This window comes from Somniosus microcephalus, chromosome 6, assembly GCF_052327205.1.
Source record: "Somniosus microcephalus isolate GS21.2 chromosome 6, FLI_Smic_1.0, whole genome shotgun sequence".
In the NCBI taxonomy this organism is placed as follows: Eukaryota; Metazoa; Chordata; class Chondrichthyes; order Squaliformes; family Somniosidae; genus Somniosus; species Somniosus microcephalus.
The window spans coordinates 43,150,341-43,175,874 of record NC_140992.1 but is presented as its reverse complement, the minus strand read 5'-3'; the positions used below and the strand labels follow the sequence as shown (position 1 = coordinate 43,175,874).

Below are 25,534 nucleotides of genomic sequence, written 5' to 3'. Positions count from 1 at the left end.
AAACATTCCTAGTCAGGAAAACATTCACACTTTAACACACAATTTCATACAGCCTGAAATTCCAGCATATTTTAAGGTTCCTTTCACTCAGCCAATCTTGTCATAGAGTCATAGAGTTTTACAGCACAGAAAGAGGCCCTTCGGCCCATCGTGTCTGCGCCGCCCATCCATCCCTGTCCAGTCTAATCCCATTTTCCAGCATTTGGTCCATAGCCTTGTATGCAATGGCATTTCAAGTGCTCATCCAAATGCTTCTTGAATGTTGTGAGGGTTCCTGCCTCCACCACCCTTTCAGGCATTGAGTTCCACATTCCAACCACCCTCTGGGTGAAAAAGTTCCTCCTCAAATCCCCTCTAAATCTCCTGCCCCTTACCCTGAATCTATGCCCCCTTGTTATTGACCCCCCCACTAAGGGGAAAAGTTCCTCTTTATCTACCCTATCGATGCCCCTCATTATTTTGTACACCTCAATCAGGTCCCCCCTCAGCCTTCTCTGCTCCAAGGAAAACAACTCCAGCCTGTCCAGCCTCTCTTCATAGCTGAGGCGCTCCATCCCAGGTAACATCCTGGTGAATCTTCTCTGCACCCTCTCCAAAGCAATCACATCCTTCCTATAGTGAGGCGACCAGAACTGCACACAGTACTCCAGCTGTGGCCTCACCAGCGTTTTGTACAGCTCCATCATAACCTCCCTGCTCTTATATTCTATGCCTCGGCTAATGAAGGCAAGTATCCCATATGCCTTTTTAACCACCTTATCTACTTGTTCCGCTGCCTTCAGAGATCTATGTACATGTACACCGAGGTCCCTCTGACCCTCTGTACTTCCTAGGGTCCTACCACTCATTGTGTATTCCCTTGCCTTATTTGTCCGTCCAAAATGCATCACCTCGCACTTTTCAGGGTTAAATTTCATTTGCCACTTTTCCGCCCATCTGACCAACCCGTTTATATCGTCCTGTAGCCGGAGGCTTTCCTCCTCGCAATTTACCACCCCACCAATTTTCGTGTCATCTGCGAACTTACTGATCATACCTTTTACATTCTCATCCAAATCATTTATGTAGATCACAAACAATAAGGGACCCAGCACCGATCCCTGAGGTATCCCACTAGACACAGGCTTCCAGTCACAAAAGCAACCTTCGACCATCACCCTCTGCCTCCTGCCACTCAGCCAGTTTAGGATCCAACGCGCCAAGGCACCCTGGATCCCATGGGCTCTTACCTTCTTGACCAGTCTCCTATGCGGGACTTTGTCAAACGCTTTACTGAAGTCCATGTAAACCATATCCACAGCATTTCCCTCATCCACCCCCTCGAAAAATTCGATCAGATTTGTTAGACATGATTTACCCTTGACAAAGCCATGCTGACTATCCCCGATTAATCCTTGCCTCTCCAAGTGGAGATTAATTTTGTCCCTCAGAATTTTTTCCAATAATTTCCCCACCACAGATGTTAGACTCACTGGCCTGTAATTCCCTGGTTTATCCCTGCTACCCTTCTTGAATAATGGTACTACGTTAGCTGTTCTCCAGTCCTCTGGTACATCCCCTGTGGCCAGAGAGGTTCTGAAAATTAGTGTCAGAGCCCCTGCAATCTCCTCCCTTGCCTCCCACAGCAGCCTGGGATACATCTCGTCCGGGCCTGGGGATTTATCCACTTTTTGGCCCGCTAAAACCGCTAGCACCTCCTCCCTCTCGATGCTAATATGTTCAAGTATGTCACAGTCCCCTTGCCCGATTTCTATGTCTACATCGTCTTTCTCCATAGTGAACACAGATGCAAAAAATTCATTTAAAACCCCACCTACATCCTCTGGCTCTACACACAGATTGCCACTTTGGTCCCTAATGGGCCCTACCCTTTCCCTGGTTATCCTCTTGCCCTTAATATACTTATAAAACATCTTAGGATTTTCCTTTATTTTGCTCGCCAGTGTTATTTCATGGCCCCTCCTCGCCCTCCGAATTTCTTTTTTAAGTATGCCCCTGCACTTTTTATACTCCTCTAGGGCTTCTTCTGTCTTTAGTCTTTTGTAACTGCCAAAAGCCCCCCTTTTATTTCTAATGCATTTTTGTATATCCCTTGTCATCCAAGGTTCCCTTTGCTTGTTGGTCCCACCCTTGACCTTTACAGGAACATGTTGGCGTTGTACTCTCTCTATTTCCCTTCTGAAAGTCTCCCACTGTTTTGATGTGGATTTTCCTATAAGCAGCTGCTCCCAGTCCACTTTGGCCAGATCCTGCCTTATCATATTAAAATCGGCCTTCCCCCAATTTAGAACCCTTATTTCCGGGCCGTCTTTGTCTTTTTCCATGACCACCTTAAAACTCACCGAATTATGGTCACTGTCGCCAAAATGCTCTCCTACTGACACTTCCACCACTTGCCCGGCTACATTCCCCAGAATTAGGTCCAGTACCGCCCCCTCTCTTGTAGGACTTTCTACATGTTGGCTCAAAAAGCTCTCCTGGATGCACTTTAAGAATTCTGCACCCTCTAAGCCTTTCACACTCTGACTGTCCCAATTTATATTGGGGAAGTTGAAATCCCCCACTATTATTACCCTATTATTTTCGCACTTCTCGGAGATTTGCCTACATATCTGTTCCTCTATCTCCCCCTGACTGTTTGGGGGCCTATAGTACACTCCCAGCAAAGTGCTTGCCCCCTTTTTGTTTTTAAGTTCTACCCATATGGCCTCATTAGAGGAACCCGCTAATATATCATCCCTCCTTACAGCAGTAATTGACTCCTTAATTAATATTGCAACACCCCCTCCCCTTTTACACCCCCCTCTGTCTCGCCTGAAGATTCTATACCCCGGAATATTGAGCTGCCAGTCCTGACCCTCCCTCAACCATGTCTCCGTGATAGCAACAATATCGTACTCCCATGTGTTCAACAACAACTTCAGTTCATCCACCTTATTTGCAAGACTCCTTGCATTAAAATAAATGCCTTCCAGCCCTGCCATATTCTCTTCTGCCTTCACATATTTGCTCTGCCTTCCCAGCTGACTTGTTTTTCCCTCTGTATTTGGCCGTAAATCACCCCCTACTATAGCGCCACTCTGTACCCCAACCCCCTGCCAAGTTAGTTTAAACCCTCCCCAGCAGTGCTAGCAAACCTCCCCGCAAGGAGAGATGTCTCGGTACAGATGTTAATAACTTCCATGTTGGTAAAGCTTTAAGTTTATCTTTTTTTCTCTTTTTAAATCGGTGACTCAGCTGCTTTCCCTAGCTTTCCAAATCCCTGTTTGTTTCTTTTTTTTTTCCTTTGCTGGGTTTTCAAATTGGTTCGCCTGCAAATTAGATCTTTTTCCTTCTTTATCTCTCCCTTCTGCTTCGATTCCTTACATTGTTTCTGCAACAAGCTCAGATTACCATTCCCTCTTTATCTTTGGTTTCTCCCTCCCCCCACTAAGCCTTTTGGCTCTCTGCAATATCTTTTTTTATTTTTTTTTATCTACTAGGAGTCGGGTTATAGAATCCAGGTCCCCCAAGGATTCTTCTTCCACCCTCTTAGTCATAACCAACTGCTACGTTTAATGCTTAATTCACGGTGTTGGTGAATTAGGGTTATTCACTATGTTGCTCGCCCCTATAGTGTTACTCTAATTGATTGCTCACTTCCTGTCAATCGCTCCATTTTGTTAAACACACACACCAACCCTTTCATCCCAAGGTTTTGATACTGTGGGGTCTGTGGCTCCTGGCGTCCTACTTGATCCTGGCCATCACATGGGGCTACTGTCTTCTTAATTCAGGCTCAGGCTAGGCATTGGGACAGACCTCACCCTTGTCCGTTTTAACCTCTTTGTGACTGTCGGGTTTTATTTCATTCACTCACTACGGTGCACCCATTCATTAGTTTGTTGAGGTTTCGCCACCTCTCGGCTTAAAGGATTTCCCACCTCCCGGGGTAGGGGTCTTTCCGCCCCTCTCGGTTTGTCGCCACTCGGCTTAGGGAACGCCCTGTCCCTAACTGAGATTTTGCCGCCTCACGGCTTTAGGGAACGCCCTGCCCCTAACTGAGGTTTCACCGCCTCACAGCTTTAGGGAACGCCCTGCCCCTAACTGCAGTTTACTTTTTAACCACCTTCAATTAAAGGTGTCTTTCTTTTTATAGTTCTTTTATACGTCGATTCTGACTTAATGTCTCGCCAGCGATTAACCTCTAATTTTACAGGTGGTAATTAAAACATACTCACCCGTCTTAGGTTATTGCTGTCCGAGAGTCTTGTTCAGATCGCGTATCCCATCCTCGTCGCCAATTGATGTAAGCCCCCAAAGTGCGGACCAAGTGATATACAAGGTCGACGTCACTGGTTTGTTGAAAGAAAGACAGACCCAATAATTGAAGTCAAAATGGTTTATTCAGGCCTGGGGAGATTTTTCTTGTGTCCCTACACAAGACTCAAACTCCAATGAACCTCTCGAAGTCCATACAGTTATACAAAAATTAAGGCCCTGCCCTAGAGGCGGGGATAAGCTTATCAGCATAAACAGAGTTATAGCTAAATTGTAATTATAAAACAGTGACAGTTCATCTTCTTGCCGACCCCAATCCCCACATTTCATTATCAGTTGGTCCCGTCACCTCTTGTGACCATGGGCCTCATCTTAATTACTTTACAACCATCCATTTGCCCGTAGTCAGATGGTTTGGCTTGTTAAGTGTTTTCTTAAGATATCAGTCCTTGTTAAAGCGGGCAAAACACAGACTTTCCGTCTCACTTCGGGTCATCTCTGCAAAGCAAATACATTCTAGTTAGCTCTACTATATTTTGAAGAATGGAACCCTGTTGTGAATTACAATAAACAGACTCTTAGGTGCATACGTGTCACCCCACTTGACAGAACACACACATTTTCCTCAATCTTTCCATGAGTTGTTCTTGGAGTTTTATTCTCTCAGCATTTGAAGTCCCTTAATCATGTTTAAAACTTAGCTGGGTTCATGCAATATACAGACCTCTATTGTTCAACTCAGAGCATGAATTAACCCATTCCCTCCACCTCATACATTGGTGTTGCAAGTGAATCCTGGTTGTCTTGCCCTGTTATCCAATTTTTAATATCTTACTTCACCCTCATGGGAGACTCTCCATAACTCAGTAGGTTCTTTCTGGAATACGACTTCCGGGTTAAAACAGGAACAAGGTCAAATGACCTATTGCAGTATACTAACACTGCTATACACTAACTACCACTAGAGGGTGCTATCTGCATGTCATAAGTCCAGAACAACTATGTGATTGCCTTAAGGAAATTGTTTCCCTTTACTTTATTAGTTCAGAGATAGGAGGGATCAGACGGGGCAAATGCAAGGCCGTCTAAGATGGGTTTGCAGTGCATGTACATAAATGCACGTAGCGTGGTAAATAAGGTTGGTGGGCTGCAGACACAAATTGTCACATGGGACTATGATATGGTGCTAATAACGAGACCTGGCTCAAAGAAGGGGAGGATTAGGAACTTGATATTCCTGGTTACAAGGTATTCAGGAAAGATAGGGAAAGAAAAAAAGGGGGTGGCAGTATTGATCAAAGAAACTATTACAGCACTGGAGAGGGACAATGTAGTTGAGAGGCCAAAGACAGAGTCTATTTGGTTAGAATTAAGGAACAATAGAGGAGCTATTACAGTACTGGGTTTATACTATAGGCCACCACATAGTGGGAAGGAGATAGAGGAGCCAATTTGCAGGCAAAGCACAGAAAGATGCAAGAAATACAGAGTAGTGATAATGGGAGACTTCAATTATGCTAATATAGTCTGGGATAGCCACAGTGTAAAGGGCAAAGGGGGGAGGAATTCCTGAAATGTGTACAAGAGAACTTTCTTGATCAGTGTGCTTGCAGCCCAATGAGAAAGGAACAGTGCTGTATCTAGTTCTGGGGAATGAAGTGGGGCAAGTGGAGCATATTTCAGTGAGAATGCATTTGGGGAACAGTGATCACAATATCAGGTTTAGAATAGTTATGGAAAAGGACAAGGTACAGTCAAGTGTAAAAATACTAAACTAGAGGAGGGCTAACTTCAGTGAGTTCAAAATGGATCTGCCTCCAGTGGACTAGAATCCAAAATTGGTAGGCAAAACAGCAATTGAACAATGCGAGGCTTTCAAAGAGGAGATGGTTTGGGTAGAGTAGACACATTCCCATGAGCGGGAAAGGAAGGGCATCCAAAGCTAGAGCTACCTGGATGACTAAAGATAGAGGTTAAAATCAGACAGAAAAAGGAGTCTTATGACAATTGTAAGGTTCATTATAAAATAGAGAACCAAGCTGAATACAGAAAGTACAGAAGCGATCTAAAAAAAGAAAATAAGAGGGGCAAAGAGAGAGTATGAGAATAGATTAGTAGCTAACATAAAAGGAACCCAAAAGTCTTTCATAAACACATAAATAGTAAAATGGTAGTCAAAGGAAGAGTAGGGCCGATAAGAGACGAAAAAGGAAATATTCTTGTGCAGGCAGAGGGCATGGCTGAGATACTAAATGAGTACTTTGCATCTGTCTTCACTAAAGAGGATGCTACCAATGTAGCAATAAAGGAGGAGGCAGCAGCGATATTGGATCGGATAAAAATAAAGAGGAGGTACTTGGTTGGCAGTCCTCAAAGTAGAAAAGTCACCTGGTCTGGATGGGATGCATCCTAGGTTACTGAGGGAAGTAAGGGTGGAAATTGTGGAGGCTCTGGCCACAATTTTCCAATTCACCTTGGATATGTGGGAGGTGCCAGGGGACTGGAGGATTGCAAATGTTATACCCGTTTAAAAAAGGGGAGAGAGATAAACCCGGCAACTACAGGCCAGTCAACCTAACGTCGGCAGTGGGGAAACTTTGAGACATTAATCAGGGACAAAATTAATTGGCATTTGGAAAAGTATGGGCTAATAAATGAAAGTCAGAATGGATTTGTTAAAGACAAATCGTGTTTGATTAACTTGATTGAGTTCTTTGATGAAGTAACGGAGAGGGTGGATGAGGGTAGTGCAGTTGATGTTGTGTATGTGGACTTTCAAAAGGCGTTTGACGATTTACCACATAATAGACTTGTTAGCAAAATTAAAGCACGTGGGATTAAAGGGACAGTGGCAGCATGGATACAAAATTGGTTAAGGGATAGAAAGCAGAGAGTAGTGGTGAACGGTGGTTTTTCAGACTGGAGGCAGGTATATAGTGGTGTTCCCCAGGGGTTGGTGTTATGACCACTGCTCTTTGATATATATTAATTACCTGGACTTGGGTATACAGGGCATAATTTCAAAGTTTGCAGATGATACGAAACTCGTAAACGTTGTAAAGAACGAGAATAGCAACTGACTTCAGGAAATGGGCAGACTCGTGGCAAATGAAATTTATTGCAGGGAAGTGTTAAGTGATACATTTTGGTAGGAAGAATGAGGAGAGGCAATATGAACGAAATGGTACAATTTTAAAGGGGGGGGGCAGGAACAGAGAGCCCTGGGGGTGTATGTACACAAATCTTTGAAGGTGGCAGGGCAAGTTGAGAAGGTTGTTAAAGCATCTGGGATCCTTGGCTTTATTAATAAAGGAAGAGTACAAAAGCAAGGACGTTATGCTAAACCTTTATATAAAACACTGGTTAAGCCTCAGCTGGAGTATTGTGTTCAATTCTGGGCACCGCACTTTAGGAAGGATGTCAAGGCCTTGGAGAGGGTCCAGAAGAGACTTACTGGAATGGTACCAGGGATGAGGGACGTCAGTTTTGTGGAGAGACTGGAGAAGCTAGGGTTGTTCTCCTTAGAGCAGAGGTGGTCAAGAGGAGAGTTGATAGATGTGTTCAAAATGATGAAGGGTTTTGAGAGAGTAAATAAGGAGGAACTGTTTCCAGTGCCGGAAGGGTTGGTAACCAGAGGACATAGATTTAAGGTGATTAGCAAAAGAACCAGAGGTGACATGAGGAAACTTTCTTTTTACACAGAGTTGCGATTTGGAATGCACTGCCTGAAAGGGTGATGGAAGCAGATTCAATAGTAACATTCAAAAGAGAATTTCATTAATACTTGAAGGAAAAAAAAATGACTGGGCTATGGGGAAAGAGCAGGAGAATGGGATTAATTGGATAGCTCTACCAAAGAGCCGGCACAGGCATGACAGGCCGAATGGCCTCCTTCTGTGCTGTATCATTCTATGAATTATAAACGGACATATAGGCATAGGAATGTCCATTCTTTTGTTATTTCCATTTAGTTTTGGACACAGGCAGGTGGAAAATCCTCTGTTCACTATTTTAACAAAAGTTGTGAACCCCTTTAATCTCCCCTAATAACATTTAAAGAGTGGCTGCAATTCGTGGAACACCCTGAAGCAGACTGACATATTGTAACAATGGAAGAAAAGAAACCTCTTTTCTGATATATATTGAAAATATTTTTTTTAATCCAGTAGTGCAGATTTGAGAATAAAACCAAAATGATAAACTCAGTCCCTTCATTATTACATAGTATTTACATTTCCTCTATATTAGATGTAGTCTCTGCTCACTTTTATTGGTGAACAGAGCAGTAACCATTATTTAAAATTTTTCAAATTACTGCAATTAAATTTCTGACCTTTAACAGCTATGTAAATTACATAGTTAATTATTACGTAAAAGCTGTGGACATTTTAATGTTTTCTTTGAATTAGCTTCATAATGAATGAGTTCTTACAGGAAATAAAAATCCCCAGAATCACAAAATAATCGATTTCTTAAAATATAATGCAAGGCATTTTATTTGCCATGTGTTTTTCAGTAGGAAATGAGGCCACGGCGATTTTAACTGCAGGAGCTCACTAATATGCCACCGGTCCACTTCCCACCCGGAACGGGCTGGAATTGGACAGGACGAGGCTGCTGGCCTCTGGAAAATCAGATAGCCAAGGGCTACCTGCCGGCACTCAGGTAGGTGTGGGGGAAGGGATTCCAGGGAGGTCTCACAGTAGGGTCGGGGTAGGCCTGGGTCAGGGGAGGCTGCAAATGCTCTTGCGGGGCCTGGAGAAGCACTTCTGCTCCTCCTGTCCCTACAAAAGGGAGTTTAAAACTTATCTTTTGTGGCCTTTTCTTCTGCCCAGCATGTCCTGACTTGTTTTAGCCTGGCAGGAAAGTTGTGGCAGCTTCCCTGCTCAAGCCCAAGTAAAAATGCTGTTGGGGTCCGATTGATGTCACCAGACCCAGATTAGCATTTCTAAAGTAGGACCCAGGTAGTTTTGGTCAGGTGGGCTAAGCCACCCATCCAGAAACCCAAATAAAAATTGCACAGTGGGATCCAGTCAGCTCAAGGGCAGGTAATTAACCTAGGTGATTTTAATTGCCCACCCAGCTGATTTCTGCCAGGCGGATGGGGTTAAAATTGCACCCCATATCTATATTTTATTAGCAGTACAGAGCGTTGAGACCCAAACCAACATAAAAAGATCAAAATCACTAAGGAAGTGGTACTCGGTAAAATAATGGGACTCGAGGCGGATAAATCACCTGGACCTGATGGCTTACATCCTAGGGCCTTGAGGGAAGTGGCGGTAAGGATTGTGGATGCATTAGTAATAATTTTCCAAAACTCCCTGGACTCGGCAAAGGTCCCGGCAGACTGGAAAACTGCTAATGTAACACCCTTATTTAAAAAGGGCAGTAGACAGAAGGCTGGAAACTATAGACCGGTTAGCCTAACATCTGTGGTAGGTAAAATTTTGGAGTCCATTATTAAGGAGACAGTAACAGGACATTTGGATAATCATAATTTAATAGGACAAAGTCAGCATGGTTTTATGAAGGGGAAGTCATGTTTGACAAATTTGCTGGAGTTCTTTGAGGAAGTAACATATAGGGTGGATAAAGGGGAACCAGTGGACGTAGTGTATTTAGACTTCCAAAAGGCATTTGACAAGGTGCCACACAAAAGATTATTGCTTAAGATAAAAAATCACGGGATGGGGGTAATATTCTGGCATGGATAGAGGATTGGCTATCTAACAGAAGGCAGAGAGTTGGGATAAATGGTTCATTCTCAGACTGGCAATCAGTAACTAGTGGTGTTCCGTAGGGGTCAGTGCTGGGTCCCCAACTCTTTACAATCTATATTAACGATTTGGAGGAGGGGACCGAGTGTAACATATCAAAGTTTGCAGATGATACTAAGATGGGAGGGAAAGTAGTGAGCGAGGAGGACATAAAAAACCTGCAAGGGGACATCGACAGGCTAAGTAAGTGGGCAGAGATTTGGCAGATGGAATACAATACTGGAAAGTGTGAGGTTATGCACTTTGGCAGGAAAAATCATAGAGCAAGTTATTATCTTAATGGCAAGAAACTGGAAAGTACTGAAGTACAAAGGGATCTGGGGGTCCTGGTGCACGAAACTCAAAAGGTTAGTATGCAGGTGCAGCAAGTGATTAAGGCAGCCAATGGAATGTTGGCTTTCATTGCTAGGGGGATAGAATATAAAAATAGGGAGGTATTGCTTCAGTTGTACAAGGTATTGGTGAGACCGCACCTGGAATACTGCATACAGTTTTGGTGTCCATACTTAAGAAAAGACATACTTGCTCTCGAGTCAGTACAAAGAAGGTTCACTCGGTTAATCCCGGGGATGAGGGGATGGACATATGAGGAGAGGTTGAGTAGATTGGGACTCTACTCATTGGAGTTCAGAAGAATGAGAGGCGATCTTATTGAAACATATAAGATTGTGAAGGGGTCGGATCGGGTGGATGCGGGGAGGCTGTTCCCGATGATGGGTGAAACTAGAACTAGGGGGCATAGTCTTAGAATAAGGGGCAGCTCTTTCAAAACTGAGATGAGGAGGAACTACTTCACTCAGAGGGTGGTAGGTCCATGGAATATGCTACCCCAAAAAGCTGTAGAAGCTACATCATTACATAAATTTAAAACAGAAATAGACAGTTTCCTAGAAGTAAAGGGAATTAAGGGTTACGGGGAGCGGGCAGGAATTTGGACATGAGTCTAGGTTCGGATCGGACATGGCCCTATGGGTAGCGGAGCAGGCCCAGGGGCCGTGTAGCCTGATCCTGCTCCTATTTCGTGTGTCTAATTCTGTTAGATTCAGGAGATGGTTCTGTGATAGTAGATTGGCGGTTATGATCAGATCAGCCATGATCTTATTGAATGGCGGAGCAGGCTCGAGGGGCCGATTGGCCTACTCCTGCTCCTATTTCTTATGTTCTAATTCACCGCTCTATTGCCACTCAGACCTCATCGTCCTCGGCCTCTTGCATTGTTCCATGGAAGCTCAGCGTAAGCTCGAGGAACAGCACCTCATCTTTCGATTAGGCACTCTACAGCCCTCTGGACTCAACATGGAGTTCAACAATTTCAGATCATAACTTTGGCCCCATCACATATATATACATTTTTTATTTTTTTATCCACACTTTTGTTTGGCCTTTTTTCTTCCCTCCCACATGGCAGCTGTCCCTCATTCTGCCAGCGCAATTCACACCCCATCTAGAGCCATCCTTTATTCCTTAACCTGTCCCATTACCACCTCCTCTTGCCTTGAATATCTCTTAATGTCTCTCAATGTCTCAATCTCTCCTGCTTTCTATCCTATCACTGACCTTCCCTTTTGTTCTTTCATCCCCTCCCCCTTTTCCCAGCCCCTAACTTGCTTCACAATCTATTCCTTTTCCTGCTTTTTTACAGTTCTGACGAAAGGTCATCGACCTGAAACGTTACCCCTGTTTCTCTCTCCACAGATGCGGCCCTGGCGTTTTCTGTTGTTATTTCGGATTTCCAGCATCCGCAGTATTTTGCTATCATAAAAAGAAAAAGGGTGCATTACATTAGATCTACAAGATGAGGATTTTTAATTTGTTACTCAACCAAATTGAATTCAATAATTACCAATATCTTGTAAGGTTGAAACAATAAAAACTGCCCTAAGGTGATGTGATCAGTTATTCAATACTTCACTTGAGCTAATATGAAACAAAGCTACTCTTCACCTTCAATCTTGTCATACTGCTTATTATAAAAACAAAAATTTCCCGCCAGCTCCCGCCGCACCACAGCTTCTTCGATATAGCTGTCCACACTGTCCCTGAACTTGCTGTGGTATCTCTGTATCTCCAGAATCGCTCGCTGAACTGAAACCTGACCTGCAAAAGAAGAGGTTTTTTTTTACTCGTTCACGAGATGTGGGCATTGCTGGCAAGGCCAGCATTTATTGCCCATCCCTAATTGCCCTTGAGAAGGTGGTGGTGAGCTGCCTTCTTGAACCACTGCAGTCCGTGTGGTGAAGGTGCACCCACAGTGCTGTTAGGGAGGGATTTAGATCCCGTGATGTAGTGTCCGTGTGTAGATAAAGACACTGAAGACAGGAGTTGGTTCATAGGTATTTACTAAGCAAGTCTTGGGGGGGGGGGGTGGTTTCTAAAGGATATACACAATACACAGGCTTATATAGCCCAAGTGGCAATTACCGGCATTACGCACACCTGGGGCTCTTAAAGGCACATACACCATAATTGCTCTTAAAGGCACATACACCACAATTGACAATGAAGGAAAGGTGACATGTTTGCAAGTCAGGATGGTGTGTAACTTGGAGGTGGTGGTGTTCCCATGCACCTGCTGCCCTTGTCCTTCTAGGTGGAAGAGGTCACGGGTTTGGGAAGTGCTGCCGAAGAAGCCTTAGCGAGTTGCTGCAGTGCATCTTGTAGATGGTACACACTGCACTGGTGGTGGAGCGAGTGAATGTTGAAGGTGGTGGATGGGGTGCCAATCAAGTGGGCTGCTTTGTCCTGGATGGTGTTGAGCTTCTTGAGTGTTGTTGGAGTGGCACTCATCCAGGCAAGTGGAGTGTATTCCATCACATTCCTGACTTGTGCCTTGAAGATAGTGGAAAGGCTTTGGGGAGCCAGGAGGTGAGACACTCACCGCAGAATACCCAGCCTCTGACCTGCTCTTGTTGCCACAGTATTTATGTGGCTGGTCCAGTTGAGTTTCTGGTCAACGGTGACCCCCCAGGATATTGATTGGGGGGGGCGGGATTTGGCGATGGTAATGCCGTTGAATGTCAAGGGGCAGTGGTTAGACGCATGCTTGTTTGAGATAGTCACTGCCTGGCGCAAATGTTACCTGCCACTTATCAGGCCAAGCCTGAATGTTATCCAGGTCTTGCTGCATGTGGGCATGGACTGCTTCATTGTCTGAGGAGTTCCGAAGGCACTGAACACTGTGTAGTCATCAGTGAACATCCCCACTTCTGACCTTATGATGGATGGAAGGTCATTGATGAAGCAGGTTGGGCATAGAGCACTGCCCTGAGGAACTCCTGCAGCGATGTCCTGGGGCTGTGATGATTGACCTCCAACCGCAACAACCATCTTCCTTTGTGCTAGATATGACTCCAGCCAGTACAGTGCTTTCCCCCCCAATTCCCATTGACTTCAGTTTTACTAGGGCTCCTTGATGCCACACTCAGTCAAAAGCTGCCTTGATGTCAAGGGCAGTAACTCTCACCTCACCTCTGGAATTCAGCTCCTTTGTCCATGTTTGGACCAAAGTTGTAATGAGGTCTGGAGCCGAGTGGTCCTGTCAGATCCCAAACTGGGCATCAGTGAGCAGGTTATTGATGAGTAAGTGCCACTTGATAGCACTGTCGATGACACCTTCCATCACCTTGCTGATGATTGAGAGTATACTAATGGGGCGGTAATTGGCCAGATTGGATTTGTCCTGCTTTTTGTGGACAGGACATTGTTGGATAGATGCCAGTGTTGTAGCGGTACTGGAACAGTTTGGCTAGAGGCGCAGCTAGTTCTGGAGCACAAGTCTTCAGCACGACAGCTGGGGTGTTGTCGGGGCCCACAGCCTTTGCTGTGTCAAGTGCGCTGAGCCATTTCTTGATATCACGTGGAGTGAATCAAATTGGCTGAAGACTGGCTTCTGTGGTGGTGGGGACCTCGGGAGGAGGCCGACATGAATCATCCACTCGGACTTCGTCTCCACAATGACTGTGCAGTGGTCACTATGACCAATGCGATATGTGGGAACTCAGGGACACTTCCTGTGTCCCTGACAACTACATGTGCAGGAAGTGCATGCAGCTACTGACAGACCGCATTGCGGCGCTGGAGCTGCGATTGGACACATACTGGAGCGTTCACGATGCTCAGGACAACGTGAATAGCACATTTACGGAGTTGGACACACCGCAGGTAGAGGTTGGACAGGAAGAAAGGGAATGGGTGACCAACAGTCAGAGTACTAGGCGCAGGCAGGTAGTGCAGGGGTCCCCTGTGGCCATCCCCCTCTCCAACAGATACACCACTTTGAGTACTGTTGGGGGGGATGGCTTATCAGAGGAAGGCAGCAGCAGCCATCTTCCTGGCACCAGGGGTGGCTCTGCTGCACAGAATGGGAGGAAAAAGAGGGGTAGAGCTATAGTAATAGGGGATTCAATTGTAAGGGGAATAGATAGGCGTTTCTGCGGCCGCAAACGAGACTCCAGGATGGTGTGTTGCCTCCCTGGTGCAAGGGTCAAGGATGTCTCCGAGCGACTCCAGAACATCTTGGAAGGGGAGGGTGAACAGCCAGTTGTCGTGGTGCATATAGGCACCAACGATATAGGTAAAAGCGGGATGAGGTCCTAAAAGCGGAGTATAGGGAGTTAGGAGATAAATTAAAAAACAGGACCTCAAAGGTAGTAATCTCAGGATTTCTACCAGTGCCACGTGCTAGTCAGAGTAGAAATAGAAGGATACTTCAGATGAATACGTGGCTAGAGGAATGGTGCCAGGGGGAGGGATTCAAGTTCCTGGGACATTGGAACCGGTTCTGGGGGAGGTGGGACCAGTTCAAACCGGACAGTTTGCACCTGGGCAGGGCTGGAACCAATGTCCTAGGGGGAGTGTTTGCTAGTGCTGTGGGGGAGGGTTTAAACTAAAATGGCAGGGGGTTGGGAACCTGAGCAGGGAGACCTGGAAAGGGAAACGAGGATAAAAGCAAAAGATAGGAAGGAGAAAAACAAAAGTGGCAGTCAGAGAAATCAACTGTTTAAATCAAACATGGCCACAGTAAATAATAATTCTAATAGGTCTAAGAGCGTTAAAAAAACAAGCCTGAAGGCTTTGTGTCTTAATGTGAGGAGCATTTGTAATAAGGTGGATGAATTGGCTGCGCAAATAGAAGTAAACAAATACGATTTGGTTGGGATTACGGAAACGTGGCTCAAGGAAGGCCAGGACTAGGAACTCAACATCCAGGGGTATTCGATATTCAGGAAAGATAGGCAAAAAGGAAAGGGAGGTGGGGTAGCATTACTGGTTAAAGAAGAGATTAACACAATTGTAATGAAGGATATTAGCTCTGATGAGGTGGAATCTGTATGGGTAGAATTGAGAAATACTAAGGGGAAAAAACGTTAGTGGGAGTGGTTTATTGACCTCCAAACAGTAAGGCGGAGGTTGGGGATGGCATTAAAAGAGAAATTAAAGAAGCGTGCAATAAGGGCACAGCAGTCATCATGGGTGACTTTAATCTACATATAGATTGGGCCAACCAAATGAGTAACAATACTGTGGAGGAGGAATTCCTGGAGTGTTTACGGGATGGTTTCCTGGACCAATATGTCGAGGAACCAACCAGAGATCAGGCCATCTTAGACTGGGTATTATGTAACGAGGAAGGATTAATTAGCAATCTTGTTGTACGAGGCCCCTTGGGTCAGAGCGATCATAATATGATTGAATTCTTCATTAAGATGGAGAATGAAGTAGTTGACTCAGAGACTAGGGTCCTCAATTTAAATAAAGGAAACTATGATGGTCTGAGGAGCGAGTTGGGTAGGATTGATTGGGGAATGGCACTCAAAGGGTTGACGGTGGATAGGCAATGGCAAACATTCAAGGACCGAATGGATGAACTACAGAATTTGTTCATCCCAGTTTGGCATAAAAATAAAACAAAAAAGGTGACCCAACCGTGGCTAACAAGGGAAATTAGGGATAGCATAAGGTCCAAGGAGAGGGCATATAAATTGGCCAGAAAAAGCAATAATCCTGAGGATTGGGAGCAGTTTAGGATTCAACAAAGGAGGACAAAGGGATTAATTAAGAAAGGGAAAATAGAATATGAGAGTAAGCTTGCAGAGAACATAAAAACTGACTGTAAAAGCTTTTATAGATATGTGAAGAGAAAAAGATTGGTGAAGTCAAGCATAGGTCCCTTGCAGTCAGAATCGGGGGAATTTATAATGGGGAACAATGAATTGGCAGACCAACTAAATACATATTTTGGTTCTGTCTTCACAAAGGAGGACACAAATAACCTCCCAGAGATGCCAGGGAACATAGGGTCTGATGAAAGGGTGGAGCTGAAAGAAATCAGTATTTGTAGGGAAATGGTGTTAGGAAAATTGATGGGACTGAAGGCCGATAAATCCCCAGGGCCTGATAATCTACATCCCAGGGTACTTAAGGAAGTGGCCCTAGAAATAGTAGATGCATTGCTGGTCATCTTCCAGAACTCGATAGACTCTGGAATGGTACCCATGGATTGGCGGGTAGCTAATGTTACCCCACTATTCAAAAAAGCTGGTAGAGAAAAGGCGGGGAATTATAGACCGGTAAGCTTGACATCGGTAGTGGGGAAAATGCTAGAGTCCATTATAAAAGATGTAATAGCAGAGCACTTGGAAAGCAGTGACTGGATCGGACAAAGTCAACATGGATTTACAAAAGGTAAATCATGCTTGACTAATCTACTGGAATTTTTTGAGGATGTAACTGGTAAAATAGATAAGGGAGAACCAGTGGATGTGGTGTATTTGGACTTTCAGATGGCTTTTTACGACAATCCGGTAGTTTCATGGTCACCATTACTGATACTAGCTTTTTATTCCAGATTTATTTAATTAACTGAATTTAAATTCCCCAGCTGCCGTGGTGGGATTTGAACTCGCGTCTCCGGATCATTAGTCGAGGCCTCTGGATTACTAGTCCAGTAACCTAACCATTATGCTGCCATTCCCGCTAAAAAAAAGTGATATTCACCCTCAAAATCATTGAAGATATTACTTCAGAACTACCTTACTATTAACTGGGGCAGCGGCCAAACTCCGTGCTTTTACAGAAACAATCATGGAAGGAGACTATTCGGTCCAAAGAAACAGTGCCAACTCAAACTGGAGCTTTCTAATGTAATCTAATTTCTTTGCCTGTGTCCTTTTATATTCTTCCTTTTCAAATACTTATTCAATTCCCTTTTAAGTTATGTCATAGTTTCTGTCACAGTGGTAAAGCAATCCATGTTCTAATAACTTGTGTGTAAAAAAAAAAAAAAAAAAAAAAATTCTTCTAAGCTCTTTTAGTCATGATCCTGAGTCCACGGCCCCTTATTACCGATTTGCCAAACAGTGGAAACAATCTTTCATAATCCACCCTCTCAAAACCTTTACAATTTTGAAAACCTCTAATAGATGCTCCTTTAACTTTCCATTGAAAAGCTCCAGTTATTTGAAACTTTCTTCATCACTATAACTCCTGAATCCTGGTATAAGTCAAGTGAATCTAGTCTGTAACCCTTCTATGACTCTAATATCCTATCTATTAGGTGCTCAGAATGGCATACTCCAATGGTGGCCCAACTAATGTCTTGTACAAATTCATCATCACTTTCAATGCCCCTATGTATAAAACACACAATACTATTTGTATTTTGACTGGTCTTTCCACCTTTAAACATACAACCTTAGGTCTCGCTGTTCCTCCACTCTTCCGAATCTTGCCGCTTAGGATATTCTTCCTTGCACTATTTTTTTCTCCCAACATGTACTACTTCACATTTCTTTGTATTAAACAGCATATGCCATCTATCTGCTCATTTTGCTAACATGTATGTCCTCCTGCAACCTTCCTCACTTTGCCATACCCCCAATTTGGTCTCATGGTAAATTTTTAAATCATTCCTCTTGTATTTATATTCCAAACTTTTACATAAATGGGAAACAAAACAGATTTCAGTTCAGATCATGGAGGCACACCACTACCTATATCCTACTTATATCTTGACAATTAAAAATATATCCTTTTACCCCTACTCATTGCTTTCTGTGCCCTAGCCATTTATCTATCTATGTGGCTACTTTCTGGTTAATACCTCAGTTTTGGTAACAAGTCTCTTATAAAATGCCTTCTGAAAGTTTCACAATTTTCACATTTTGGAATTTTTGACAATTTCCCCACAGGTTCTTGCTATGAGTTATATTAAAAATGTTACTTCTACGTTAAATCCATCTGTCATGGGATTAAAATAACAATTGGCGGAGGACGGGGAAAGCTACACGGATCCCTGGATGAGGAGAGTGTTAGAGATCAGCTGCTAATTTCCCTGACACGGAAAAAAGGGGAGAACAAAAAACAAAATTTTTAGGTTGATTTAGTGCAAGATCTGGTAATGGAGACAAGGAGCAGACAGATTTCAGTGTTTAAGAGAGCATCAAGCCAGCTTCAGTGATGAGTTAACCGGAACTAGTTAAGTGAGCCCACTAATAGGGATAGTGTAGTGTATTTTTATTATGGTTCTTGTTCACAAAGAAGGAACAGAAGTTAGTTAGATTAAGTTGCGATTTGATTAGTGCTGTTATAAACATAGAAACATAGAAGATAGGAGCAGGAGTAGGCCATTCGGCCCCTTGAGCCTGTTCCGCCATTTAATGAGATCATGGCTGATCATCCAAATTCAGTACCCTGTCCCTGCTAATAAAGCAGCTTTATGATTCATATCTGCTCTCGTCTCACTAAGGCATTATCAGGCCACCTACCAAAAGACTGGAGGAGTGCAGTGAGGACAGGTGCAAAACATATAATAATGTCTAGATCAGATCACAAAGAGCGATCCCAGATTGTTACGTCGCTAAGTTATGCTGTTGTATGATCAGATATTGGGCAGTATGGCCACAGTCACTTTATTTATAAATTCTATGATTTGCTTAAAGGGTTCAATTAAATTATTCAAGCACAACCTACTTTGAAAAATGATCCCTGAGTAGCCCATGCCTGTCTAAGCATTCCCTGATTTCATCCCATATTTATAGACTGCAGAGGTTTACCCACAACCAAGGTAAGACCAACTTACCTATCATTTCCTGGCTTATTTTTTCCCCTTTGTTGAACAGGGTTGTAAACATTTGCCACTCTGCAGTCATTTGGCACAATTTCTATTTACAAAGATTTTTAGAAAATTATTATTGGTTATTCTATCATCCTCCTCACATCCTTCAGTATTTTGGGATGCAGCCCATCTGGGCCTAGTGACTTTTCTACTTTTAGTCCCATTAACTTTAAAAGAAATACAATTTCCTTTTCAGTATACACCTCTAGTCGTGGCTCTTTTGCAGGATCTACATAAAGCAAAGTTTCCAAACACTGTGTCTCAAATTCTCCTGAACTGTGTTACAGAGATACATCTACTGAGCTTAATATGGCAGTGAAGATATCTCCAGAAACACTTCATTTCAGAAAAAAATGAAAAATGAACTGTCCTTGGAGTCCCAATGTTAAATGCTTCCAGGACACTCACCAAAGTGAAACCATGGGGACATGTTACTCAAGGCAGCCTTATTTGGGTTGTTTCTGTCTGTGCTGACATACTTGAGGTATTCTTTAATGAATGACTGCATTGTAGTTAGACCTGCTGCAGTCCCCGGTTTTGCCTAGTCAACTTCCATAACTGTGCGGTCCACTTGAAGGCTTGCATAGGCCACCTCCCAATCAATCAGCTGGAAAGATAATCCCAAAGCAAATGAAAGCTAACTATCTACTCTACAAATGACTGAAACATAGAAAAATAGGAGCAGGAATAGGCCATTCGGCCCTCCGAGCCTGCTCCGCCATTCAATATGATCATGGCTGATCCTCTATCTCAATACCATATTCCTGCTCTCTCCCCAAACCCCTTGACGCCTTTTACGTCTAGAAATCTATCTATCTCCTTCTTAAATATATTCAGTGACTTGGCCTCCACAACCTTCTGTGGTAGAGAATTCTACAGGTTCACCACCCTCTGAGTGAAGAAATTTCTCCTCATCTCAGTCCTAAATGTCCTACCCCATATCCTGAGACTGTGACCCCTCGTTCTAGAGCCCCCAGCCAGGGGAAACAACCTCCCTGTATCCAGTCTGTCTAGCCCTGTCAGAATTTTATACGTTTCAATGAGATCTCCTCTCATTCTTCTAAACTCTAGCGGATACAGGCCTATTTGACCCAATCTCTCCTCATACGACAGTCCTGCCATTCCAGGAATCAGTCTGGTGAACCTTCGCTGCACTCCCTCTATACCAAGTATATCCTTTCTTAGGTAAGGAGACCAAAACTGCATACAGTACTCCAGGTGTGGTCTCACCAAGGCCCTGTACAACTGTAGTAAGACATCCTTGCTCCTGTACTCAAATCCTCTTGCAATGAAGGCCAATATACCATTTGCCTCCCTAACTGCTTGCTGCACCTGCATGTTTGCTTTCAGTGACTGGTGTACAAGGACACCCAGGTCCCTTTGTACATCAGCATTTCCCAACCTATCACCATTTAATAATACTCTACCTTTCTGTTTTTCCTACTGAAGTGGATAACTTCACATTTATCCACATTATACTGCATCTGCCATGTATTTGCCCACTCACTCAACTTGTCTAAATCGCCTTGAAGCCTCTTTGCATCCTCCTCACAACTCACAATCCCACCTAGTTTTGTGTTGTCAGCAAACTTGGAAATATTGCATTTGGTTCCCTCATCCAAATCATTGACTGAGATTATTTAGAATAATCAAACCTTTAGTAAACATAGAAAGCAAGTAATCCCAGTAAATAACTGACAGATATTGTAATCACATAATCCTTGCTAAAGTAACAAAACCAAATCAGCAGTAAATGAGATGACCACAAAATTCTTATTTACCTAAAAGATGCTTAAGCTATCATAAAATTATACTTGTTTCAAGGCTGAAAAACAATATGATAATTACATTTTAAAAATTGTTGCAATATGAAATAACAAACTTGGAGGTAGAACTTGACACTGCACATGGTTTCTTTGGTGGAGGCATACTTTGTTTCCTTTTTTGGTGTGGTGGGTAAAAAGAGGATTAGTACTGATTCGCGTGCCTGGCGTTCGGTAACTAACTGTATAGCATAGCAAGGAAAATAAAATACATGTAACATTCAACAATAAAACCCAATCATACAACTAACCTGACATGCTTAAAGCAAGTAATCAATAAAAGCACACAAAGGGTTTGAAGGTGTCCAGCTGGTTTTAGATCCAGAATATGTTAAGAATCTGCCTATACAATAACAATTTTACATCAGATTGATGGCTAGAATGAGAAAAACTGGCATCTGGTCAAATTTTCATTTTGTTTGATCCAAATAGCCTTGTAGGAAAATCTGACCAGAAATACTGAAATTCTTGTGACAGTCAATGGCACAAGAGAAAACCTCAAATCTCTAAACTTGGTCTATCTTTTGGGGTTGGATTTCTTAAATTAAGCAATCAGCCATGTCGAACAAATGGGTTCTCCACATAAGGAGAGCTCATTAGAATCCAACTGTAGTCTGATCAGACCAAGTAGGCGGAGGGGATTAGTCATACACTCATTCCAATGAATGAATTTCTAGTGATATAATCGGCCAGAAAACTCTGGGCTACTGGAACTAAATATACAGGAGTTTTATCTTTTTTAAAAGAAAAGCAGCATTTCTTTTTTTAGTGTTCAGCAGAAGCTAATATTTGTAATGTTTATGCAGATTACCGGCGTTACATTGCTAGCCACCCGGACAGCAGTAATTGCAAACCCATAGAGAGTCAAACCACATTTGCTTTTATTACCACCATTACATTCTTAATTGTGGAGTTAAGCCATTAACTTGTATCTGTACTCTTGTAATGTTTTGTTAAATCAGTGAGCTTTTGGATTAAATGTTCTATGATACTAACCTGTGCTTTCAGGGGAGTGGTATAAGGATGTTGGACAACTGGAGGAAAGTCAGTCAGGAATTGGGAGATGTAGAGGGGCATCCTTTACCTGGTTTACGGTAATTTACCTTCCTTTACCCGGTTTACGGTAATTCACCTGGTCAGGCAGCCTTTTTCCACTGCTCTGTGACCAATCCCAATCAGCGGTTTCGAATCGCTAAACCCACCCTTCCAGTTCTGACTGGAGGAACTTATAATGAATGATATATTAAAACGGACAAATGGTCTGGATGCAAGAAAGTCAAATTTTATTAAACGAAAGAAACTACACCACACGATTAAAGTAATCACGGTAAAATTGCTTAAATAGGGGAGGGAAAAAAAATGGACACAACGAGGGAAAACCGACTAAAATAACAATTCTAAACGAAATTCCCACCTTACCCCCACCTCTAAGCCTACCCTACGTTGCCTTGTGGAAGGCCAGAAAATTATATGCTCACCACCACAATGCCAGCTCCGTGCCTTGTGATCTTAGATTTTCACTGCCCAGAAGTGAAAAACATCCCAGTGTTTTAAAAGTAAACTGCTGGTGTTTTACATTGTCAGACAGACTCCACGTTGTAGAAGTTTTCTGGGCTAAAACAAAGGGATCCAAACCGTCCCCTTGTCTGGGATGGGTTTGAATAAAGTTGCCATTGTCTGTGATGGCTATCAATAAAACTGCAGGGGTTTTGAATGTGTCTTCATTCTGGGGCCAAAATGTTCCCGCCCACATCCGGAGTTTTCTGGGCTAACGAAAGGGATACAACTGTCCCCATTGTCTAGTAATGGGTGATTCAAACCCATTCATTCTTAAACTGTTCCTTTTCTTAGTCTAAAAATTCTCTTCCGTAGTTTAGGTGTGTTTCATTGTGTGTGATGGGTTTTGAATGGAGTTGGATTACTATGTAAACAGAAACCCATTCTCTTTTGGTCATTGAAACTGCAGTCAAGTGGTTTTAATCCCTTGTGCAAACATCCTTGTAAATAAACATCGATTGTCTCTGGAGGGAGGGGGAAACTCCCCTTTTGATTGACAGAATTTGACTGCCAACTTTGATCCTCCCCCTTTTCACAGACATACACGAGCTGCTTCCAAGCCCTTTGTCCTTGGCCATGCTTTTCTGATGGCCATTTTCATCCCTGGGCAATTTACCAAACTCAAGGGTACAATTTTTAATTAAAATGTACTGTCTTAAGGTGTGTGATTTTTTACAAAGATCTTTGATTCTGGTATTGTCCAAGTGCTGCTTAGCTCACGGGCCCTTTAACGCAGCCTTTTGCGGTTCTGGGCATGTTTTAAAACATTGTCCAACCCAGAGACAATTTAAATCACGCAAAGTCTTTGTCCACGATGTGGATTAATATTTCCCGATCTTCGGGGGCTCAGGGGATTTTGCGAACCCCTACAGAGTTGGTCATGAATTTTCCTCCTGATTGTTCTGGCACTGTATTCCTGTTTTTCTGAGGCAACGCCGAGAAGTCTGTAACCACACCACCAATGTTGTGCTCTTTAACAAATTCTGGCAGCACATCTTTGGCAAATCCAATCAGCAGATGGAAAGAAACATTCAGCTCTTTGCACTCCTACAAGGTGAGAGCAACAATACTTTCAGTGACAGTGAGAAAAGTCACCATTTCACTTCATCAAATTTACCAGGACTGTTTACAAAATCCAGTGTTATTTATTAGAACATAAGAAACAGGAGCAGGTGTAGGCCAATTGGCCCCTCGAGCCATTCAATAAGATCATGGCTGATCCAATCTTGGCCTCAACACCACTTTCCTGCTCTCTCCCCATACCCCTAGACTCCCTTGTAGTTCAAATGTCTGTCAATCTCCACCTTGAATATATTCAATGACTCCGCCTCCACAGCTCTCTGGGTTAGAGAATTCCAAAGATTCACGACCCTCAGGAAGAAATTCCTCCTCATCTCCGTCTTAAATGGGCGACCCCTTATTCTGAAACTATGCGCCCTAGTTCTAGATTCCCCCACGAGGGGAAACATCCTCAGCATCCACCCTGTCGAGCCCCCTCAGAATCTTATATGTTTCAAATAAGATCACCTCTCATTTTTCTAAACTCCAATGAGTATAGGAATCAACCTAGTGAACCTTCTCTGCACTGCCTCCAATGCAAGTATATCCTTCCTTAAATATGGAGACCAAAACTGTATGCAGTACTCCAGGTGTGGTCTCACCAACACCCTGTAAAGTTGCATCAAAACTTCCCTACTTTTATACTCCATACCCCTTGCAATAAAGGCCAACATTCCATTAGCCTTCCTAATTACTTGCTGTACTTGCTAACTTTTTGTGTTTCATGTACAAGGACCCCCAGATCCCTCTGAACCTCAGCATTGTGTAGTCTCACTCCATTTAAATAATAATTTGCTTTTTCATTCTTCCTTCCAAAGTGGATAACCTCACAATTTCCCACATTATACTCCATCTGCCAAATTTTTGCCCACTCACTTAACCTATCTATATGCCTTTGCAGACTCTTTGTGTCCTCTTCACAACTTGCTTTCCCACCTATTTTTGTATCACCAGCAAATTTGGCTACAGTACACTCGGTCCCTTCATCCAAGTCATTAATATAGATCGTAAATAGTTGAGGCCCCAGCACTGATCCCTGTGGCACCCCACTAGTTACTAGTTACTGTAAATGACCCATTTATCCCGACTCTGTTTTCTGTTAGTTAGCCACTCCTTTATCCATGCCAATATGTTACCCCCAACCCAGTGCGCTCTTATCTTGTACAGTAACCTTTCATGTAACACCTTATCAAATGCCTTTTGGAAATCCAAATACACTACATCTATTGGTTTGTAGGAGTCTCTGCACTCCTAACAAAGAATCTATAACTTACTGGAAGTTAACAAACTGAATTTATTGTCTAAGAACTTTACAAAACAAGAAACTACAGGAGAAGCTCAAAACAGGTCTTTTCTCTTTCAATCCACACGAGGACTGGCCGGTCCCACCCTCTATCTCTGACGTCATCCATGTTTCCCGCCGAAGGGGACGTCACGTGACCCACGTGATGACATCATCGCGTCAGATCACGATGTTGTCGATCTAGCTCTGTTTAACCAGAGCCAACTTGAAAGGTAATAACATTGGTTACAGACAATTAATGCTAGAGGTAATAACATTGGTTACAGACAATTATGTAAGTCACTTAGTGGTTTTGCCACAGACTCCCCTTTATCCACCCTGTTTGTTACATCCTCAAAGAACTCTAGCAAATTTGTCAAACACGATTTCCCTTTCATAAAACCATGTTGACTCTGCATGATTGCCTTATGTTTTTCTAAATGTCCTGCTATTACCTCTTTAATAATGGATTCCAGCAAATTCCCAATGATAGATGTTAGGCTAACTGGCCTATAGCTTCCTGCTTTCTGTACTCCTCCTTTCTTGAATAGTGGCGTTACATTTTCGGTTTTCCAATCTGCTGGGACCTCTCCAGAATCCAGGGAATTTTGGTAATTACAACCAACGCATCCACTTTCTCTGCAGCCACTTCTTTTAA

At 43.2% G+C, this 25,534-nt stretch overlaps 1 protein-coding gene across 1 annotated transcript in view; it reads right to left on the bottom strand.

Moving 5' to 3' along the window:
* The window catches only part of cpdp (CPD photolyase), a 31,812-nt gene extending 6,806 nt beyond the window's left edge, over window positions 1-25,006 (bottom strand). Inside the window, 7 exon segments of the mRNA XM_085990389.1 lie at window positions 11,985-12,137; window positions 19,564-19,762; window positions 21,975-22,042; window positions 23,409-23,471; window positions 23,474-23,579; window positions 24,003-24,038; window positions 24,998-25,006. Of these exon segments, the coding sequence (XP_085846515.1) occupies window positions 11,985-12,137; window positions 19,564-19,762; window positions 21,975-22,042; window positions 23,409-23,471; window positions 23,474-23,579; window positions 24,003-24,038; window positions 24,998-25,006 (634 nt within the window).
* Window positions 25,007-25,534: the final 528 nt, after the last annotated feature.